This window comes from Bacillus rossius, chromosome 14 (assembly GCF_032445375.1).
Source record: "Bacillus rossius redtenbacheri isolate Brsri chromosome 14, Brsri_v3, whole genome shotgun sequence".
In the NCBI taxonomy this organism is placed as follows: domain Eukaryota; kingdom Metazoa; phylum Arthropoda; class Insecta; order Phasmatodea; family Bacillidae; genus Bacillus; species Bacillus rossius.
The window spans coordinates 36,531,212-36,539,143 of record NC_086341.1 but is presented as its reverse complement, the minus strand read 5'-3'; the positions used below and the strand labels follow the sequence as shown (position 1 = coordinate 36,539,143).

At 41.9% G+C, this 7,932-nt stretch overlaps 1 protein-coding gene across 3 annotated transcripts in view; it reads left to right on the top strand.

The window, feature by feature from the left end:
• The first annotated feature begins 5,606 nt into the window (after nucleotides 1–5,606).
• Nucleotides 5,607–7,932, top strand: part of LOC134538774 (solute carrier family 66 member 2) — a 28,179-nt gene continuing 25,853 nt past the window's right edge. Inside the window, exons 1-2 of one of the 3 annotated variants that reach the window (XM_063380264.1) lie at nucleotides 5,607–5,883; nucleotides 5,979–6,246. In XM_063380264.1, the coding sequence (XP_063236334.1) occupies nucleotides 6,053–6,246 (194 nt within the window). In that variant the 5' untranslated portion in view covers nucleotides 5,607–5,883; nucleotides 5,979–6,052. The remainder of the gene's footprint in view (nucleotides 5,884–5,978; nucleotides 6,247–7,932) is intronic. The other 2 variants (XM_063380263.1, XM_063380265.1) reach the window with 2 other exon arrangements.

Here is a 7,932-nt window from a genome sequence, read left to right as displayed (position 1 = left end):
TGAATTCCGGCAGCACTAGTTTTCCTGAGTAGCATGGGCTGTGGCTGTACGCGCTGGTGTTTGGCCCGGTGAGTGATGTTGGTTTTCGGGCGTAACTAGCAGTCGGTTTGGCTTGTGTACCCATCTTACACGTAGTTGGTGGCATGTCTAAGAATGTGGTACTGTTCATTGCTTCTGTTTTGAGTGGTACCCATTGCCACAGATATGGTACATGAGATTTCCCCAGCGGCGTCTCGTCCCATGGCCTGACCCAGGTGTGATCGGGGGCCTCGTTCCGGTGGGCTGTGCACTGACATGTCCTGTACCATGGCAGTGATCCCATCAGCAGGTATACTTCTTTGGGCAGCAGACTGTGTGCGCACATGGTGCTTGTAGGTGGTGCCTGCATATTGTTATGGTTGTTATGGGTTAGCGTTTATTGTTTCCCAGAGCTGGCTAGTGTGCGCGCGCGGAGTTGCGGCTGGCGGCTAGACAGGTGCCTGGACAGCCGCACAAAGCGGACACCGAGAGCACCCGGACAGTTGCACAAAACGGAAGCCGAGGATGGCCGCTGTGGAGGGGGGAATGCGGAGAGCCGTGTGAAGCAGCGGCCGCGAGCGCCCGGACAGCCGCATAAAGCGGAGGCCGAGAATGGCTGCTGCAAAGAAGGGATGTGGATGGTGACGTAGTTGGTCTGCGTCGCGCGCAGCGCTGGATTGTTTGGTGGAGGGAGGGGTTTAGGAGCCTCTTTGTTTACTTGCTTCGTCGTGCTAGCCTGTCTGACCCTAATCCCCTTTTCCCTTGCAAGATGGCCGACCCATGTCCATGCTGTGGCTTGGTGTGGACGTGAATGAACGGAGAGATGGAGAGAAAAAAAATATTTATTTTTCTTTTATGTGAGAGTTTTTGGTAAATGAACGTGAAGAAATCTTGGTTTTCCTTTCTTCGCCCCACGCAGTGGGCGCTAAATGCCGTCGTCCGGGTTATTGTGTTCGAGACCGGGCGTGTATCCTAGCGGGAAATTGGCTCTTATTGAAATTATGTTCCGGGAGGACGCCAGGTTAGCTCAGCGTCTAACCAAATTTGAGTCTCGTGGATGCGTGGACCCTGCGTGGCCCGCTAGGACCGTCGGCGAAGTTCGTGGTTGGAGGGGCCCCTAGCTGATATCACATCACAGGCCCTGTGCAGCATAATACACTGATTCCTAGCTGGGATAGGGAGGCTCAATACAATGACAACACGAACTCGAGATTTATATGGTTGCTGGTATGTCGGGGACGGAGGGTGCGGAGTGGCCGTTTAATTAGATGAATGATTACAGTCGCAAATTACACTTACATTACACTTTCACGTCGCACAAAGAATTACCCTACGCAGTTACAATTAGTTCAATATGAGTGCTCTGACGCACTGTCACTAATCAAGCCCTCACGCCAGTCGTGGTTAAGGGGGAGGTTGATTGGAGGCGACCAATCCCGAAAATTGTTAACAGGGTGGTGTCCGGATTCACCTGTGGGAATCGCGGCCCGCAGTTTAATTAGATACAAAGTTTACTCGTAGTTGTCGTTGGTGCCTGTGCACTCGACATTAATGAAAGTTCATTGGTAGTGGGGGTCGGCCCCTGCCGTAAAGTGGACTACCCCGAGTAATGTCTCTTGCGGGGAGTTTAAAAATTAAGCAGTTGGTTTATGCCCTACACCCTAAAATGACCGGGGACACACGGGAGTTAACGTAACAAAGAAAATATGTTTGGGCTGTATGACTATATTTACCAGAAGTACTGTTTGGTGTGGACAAAGGATGATGGCTCCTCGTGGAATGCACGTCCATCCCGGTCCGCGAGTCGCTCGGTACTGGTGCTTGCCCTTGGCGCGAGGTAAGGTCTCAGTGTTCTCTCGTGCCTAAGTTGCTAAAGTTCCGTTAATCGGAAATTATTTTAAGAAGAAGAAGCTGAGAGCAGCTCTAAATTCACACATTAATTATTAATAATTAATCTGATTGACAGATACTCATTAATAATTATGGTTAGCAAATTTACGTAAATTAAGTTTAAATATTAACAGTCACACCAGAGACTGTTCGTCACTTGCTGACTGCTCCAGTGGCTAGTCACACATAAAAAACAGGGAGGTAATATTTACGTTAACACAACATTATAATTAATTGAGGCTGAAGGCTGCAAAGGAGACACTCACAAACTTATTAAGGTAAGTTCACACGTGAGTGACTCGGGCACTCCTGCATCGCACTTTCCTTAGGCGGGGATTTTAATTAATAGTGGAGTTATTATTAATTTATGTTTGATTGTTAATGAACTGGGGTCGAGGTATTTAATTAATTAGACACGGCCCTTGATTCTACCTTGGCATCGAAGGCTCGCCTGACACGGGTGGGCCATGGCTAGGGGTTCTTTCCATTAGCGGGGTCGGATACTGGCGGGTGCAGGTCGGGCTTTGGGGTGGTCTTCGGTCGGACGACATCACGGTGATATGACGACTTGCAACCTTGCTATTGGTTCACAGAAACTAGTATGACTGAGCCAAGTATGTTCGGATCTACTGAGGGGGGGGGGGGCTAGATGCTACCGTTCAAATAGTCGACAGTACACCTGGGATTACACCTGGGATGCAAAGGCATATGTTACATAAACAAATTATGCTCGCTTGAGGGATACATGCCTCATGTTTGGGGCTGACATAATATGAAGTTATAAACCAACAAGAAACATTTCCCAAACACGATAACCACATATCACATTTTTGAAGGTTGACATGGTACAATGTTATGCACTGTCATGAAACAAATTATTCTAACACAATAGCCATGTACCGTGAATTTGAGAATTGATGTGGAACGACATCATGCATAGTCATGAATCAAATTTCACTAACACAAAAGACATGTATCACATATTTGAGAATTGATATGGTACATCATTATGCATAGTTATAAGACAAATTACCCTAACATAAAAGCCACATAACACATATTTGAGAATTGACATGGTACGATGTTATGCATAGTCATGAAAAATATTACCCTAACCTAAAAGTTACACTTTGTGGCCTGTGTCCGCGGAACACGGCCACATGCTACAACCCTAAAAAATAACAAATATTGAATAAATAGAAGACAGGGGCTGTTTTGTCCAAAAACCGACCTCGTGGTTAGCACAAAGACAAGAGTGCCACGAATGTCAGTGGGCTTAACAAAATGTAATGGTGCACTGTCCACCTAACCAATGGCCCTGATCAGGTGAAACCTGGAAAACGTCTTTGTGACACGATGATAATTGATGAAGCACGGATCACAACCTGTGAATTACATAATAGAGAGAAAACTCCTAAACAGGACATGAATACATTAAATTAAGAGGCTAACGAGTCCGGGCCAGCCAAAGGATTAGCCGTGGAGTCAGAAAGAAAGAACTATTCAAAAACTTACTATTTCAGAGATGTTTGATTACCACATAGGATAATGGGCTCCATGGTGAGAAACGCTTCTAGTCCCACGAACAAGGGATGACGAACTATCTAGTCACTCCGAATGGTTGCGACCACTAGAGGTCCCTTCCTGCAAAAAAGACCTGCGCAACAGCAGATTTGACGAGGCCAGGACTAGCATTAGCATCAGGTAATAAATTCTTAGAGATCATACCTTAAGTGAAAATGTTGTCTATTAATTCGGTGCATACTTAATGAGACATATATGTAGACATAAAGACTCCCTATCGATTTTCGCATGGGTGGTAATCATTATATCGGTGGCGGTGTACGTTCAGCGCACAGCACCACATTGCGCTCGCCCAGCACTGAATGTGTTCGCCACATGTTGACGCCGACCGCCAATGCTCCTCTATGTCGCATAGACCGCTATGCCTCATCAACGTCTCACGAAGGCGTGTGCACCGAACGCGCTTGTGCACGCACCAGAGTGTAGAAAGTGCAACGGGGTGAACGCCAGGTAACAAGTGTTACGTCGGCAGAAGGATCCGGCCGGGTGTGGCATATCCCTCCGCCGAACTACAACAAATGTAATGTATGTAATTTTTTTCCACAGGATATTATTAGACATTATTTTCATTATTTAATACTTTATTTCTTTCAAAATTAAGTTTCACTGTGCGCTTTGTCCCGAACCTGGCCGGTTCAGTTTCCCGCGAAAATCACACGTTTCCGCGGGAGGGCTGGCGGGCAAGGGAGGTCGCGCGCGGTGAGAGCGGCAGTATCCTTCCGGAGCTCATAGAGGCCGGCAGCCTCCACGCAACACGGGACCAGCAATTTTTACTTTCACTGATATGTAGTTTCAATAGTTCTAATTTTTCGCAAACTTTTTCTGTCAGTTCCGTGGTCGGCCTCAACTTACCGAGTGGTATTTAACTTAATTATTCAGTGCTCCAAGACGAACATTCGTTGTGCTACGTAAGTACTGTGTGTGAACTAAGATATGTTACTTCGGCGCTTCACGCGATAATCTAGCCAACTGGCTACCTAGTTTCAGCCCGCACGGGACAGCCAGCATGAAACACGTATATTCAAACATACTAACGAGTCAATTTCTGGGACAGTCGTAAGATTCAGGTAGCGTCGCCGTAGTTACGGGCCTACGTGTTCTTAGCCCAGTGTATTACATAATATGTAGTTGTGCAGTGTAATTTTTAATCAGGATTATAGTATGTCATGTTAGGGTTTGTTTTGTAATCACCGCATCGTGTCCGGGGAATAAAATCGTGAACCGCCACTGAGAAAGTGGTCGCGCGTGTGACAATTCAATTCAGGACAACCGTTACCGCCAGGACGGGCAGCACTATGTATAGGGCTGTGCCGTAATAAATTAACCAGACATCAGTTGGCCTTTTCTTGTTATTTTCAGGCGTCCCGAGTGGCCTAATAAGCTCGGGGGGCCCTACTATGTCGAACCACTACCTCTAGCCACAAGGCCGAACCTACCCTGAGATTTCGAACAATACTAAAATCACGTAACTTTTAATAGAGGTATCGGGGACGGCGTCAACGTGCACAACTGCGCACAAGCCCCGGCAAGGTGACAACTGAACATAACGGTCTGTGCGAACAGAGGGAACACTTACGAGTGTCTCAAGGTTTTACAATTTTATATAGCTATACATTGATACATTTTGTTGGCAGACCCCGAGCATGAATGGTTTTGTTAGCATGATTGACCATCACTTAATTTTGTAGTACTACAATATTAAAAATCACATGTTCCACGGAATTATGTTGATTTTTCTTTATGATCTACTACAGTATTTGGTGTTACTATGTTATATCAGTGGCCTTCGAGAAAGTCTGGTGGAATGCAAACCTTTAGCTTAAGCTTAAAATCCTGATTTAAAGTTAAAGCATATTAGTTTTACTGAATCTAGCTATGGTGAAATAGGCCCTAAATTGCTTTAATAGCCACAAACGAGAAGTATAGCATGTGATTTCGTATTTATCTTTTTTACATGGCTAAATATATTCTGATAACGCAATTCTTTCTATTGGTTTTTGATATAATCTTATTTTCTTTCGCTGAAATATTGGAAAGTAGCTCCTTTGAATAGAATAGTGGGAATTGAAAATGTGAAATTGGTGACACTGAGTGTGAAGGAGTAATGCTCGTTGTTGTGAAGGTTTTCAAACCTGTTAGGAGATTGATGCGAATTTCGAAGTATAAACAAAACGTTTGTTTATGGGTTAAGGAGGGAGACAAGATTAGTATTCTGTCGTACCGTAATTGTGTTTTCATATTTACTGTAGATAAGATACAATTGTTCCGGGTATTAATGGGTTGAAAACTGTAATGCGTGAAATAGGTTGTAACTTAGTACCCAGCTGTCATGGTTGTGTGTGTGAATTTGAGAGGTACTCATTTTATGTCTATTGCTACAATTTAATTAAGGTAAGAACACATACGTTTGTAAGCGAATGGTAACTATTGACCATGTGATTTTTTGTGAAACTGCCTAATGTGTACTATGTATTTTTTTTTTCAAGATCCATAAACTTCATGCAGAAGTTCAGATGACTGTTAAGTTTTGGGGAAAAAAACTCCTAGATAGTATTGAAACATGGAGAATATTTTTGAAGATATTACGCTACCAAGAATAGTGAAATGGATTTCTGCAGCTGCTATGATATTCGGTGGCATCATTCCATACATCCCCCAGTATCGTGAAATTAAAAGAACAGAGAATGCTGAAGGATTTTCGTTGTTTGTTTGCCTTGCCCTTCTCATCGCAAATACTTTGAGGATTTTATTTTGGTATGTAAAATAGTTTCTTTTTGAGGGTTTTAGTGTATAATATAAAATTTCATACATTCAATCTGGGCTACATTTGCTACATCATGCGTACAGCACAAATGCAAAAAATAAATGTATATTATATATCTGTAGAAGCATTTATATGGCCACACAGCACTTAAAAAGAAATTGACCAATTTTTAAGTTTTCTCTTAGCTGTACACCATGTAGTAATGCAGCAAAACAGTGAACAGAACTTATAAGTATTTAGCTTGATAAGTTTATTTAATGGAACCTTAAACTAATTTGACTCAAATAGCTTTTTGTTCCTTGGGGTAAATTGTAAGAGTCACAGCTTTTCTGTAAAAAAATTATAAAATTCTAGATGTTGGGTTTTTTAACACTGCAGAAGTTCTTTTCCTTACCCTGAAAGCAGTATTTCAAAAGTACTAATGGTTCCTGAAAAGCTACTGTTTATAGTTGACCTTAGTAAGTGCAGTGCAGTGATTCGGCTGTCACTATACTGTTTACTCAATACTAGCTTAAATTTGATCCTGTACTCCAGAGATCCTTAGAAATACAGTGTAGATGAGGGTGTTATCTAAAAGACGGATGTTTATTGTCAGTACGTTGGAGCTGGTGCCAGGACTGTATTCCACCATAATTATACCAAATTAGGGTGGAAAACGATAATGGTTGAAAACAGTATTAGCCCCAGCCGTAATGTACTGATATTAAACATCTCTGTCCTTTAGAAAACAGTCTTGACTATGCTATATTCTTAAGGATCTTTGGAGAACCACAGGATCAAGTTGCTAGTATCAAGTAAACAGTGGGGCAGTGACAACAATCAGACCAATCTCTCGTGGGAAACAACCTCGGCTACGTTTAGTACAAAGTTGGTGGCCTGAGTCATTGCACAGGATAACTAATGTAACCTATAAACTGTAATTTCTCAGAACTATTAGGAATTTTGAAACTGCTTTTTAAGGGTAAATAGAGGAACATTTTAAGGTTACAAATTTTAGAATTTTATAAAAAAAATTATGGAAAAATAGCTACTCTTGCAACTTAACATACTTAAATTCAAAGCAAAAAAATTAATTAATTAATAGTGGTTCATAACCATCAACGTCTGTATCATCAACTTGGAAATCTTATTAGATGAAATAATATGTAAAAACTAATGAGAATGTTTCGAAAATTACACTATGTTGTAACAAATTTACCATGAAATTGTGTGTGGTGCATATTACGTGATTGTGCTTTTAGCATTCTATGAGCTTGCTATTGCAAATCTTTAGGAATTCGATAAATTTAAAGAATTCATGTTGGTCAACCACATGTCCAGCAGTTAATGTGTAAAGATTTACAGACATTCACAAATTTATCAAAAATAGCTTGCAGCTGTACAGCAATTAGTGCTTGACACTTAATAGGTAATTAGTCATTGAGCACCTGCATATTATTTTATTTCTAAGATCATTTCTTCTTATTTATTTTTTCGACTATAGACTGATATTTGAGATATATATTGCCAGAAAATATTTTAAGGTATCATTATGAATCTCGCCCAATAAATATATGTAGGCTCATTCATGTTGGAATGCAGTATTCATAAACTGCAATATTTGGGGATGTACAGATTGCCGCTTAACCGTCTTTTCGACAAAAATACAAAATGACAAAATTACCAAGTCATCGCAA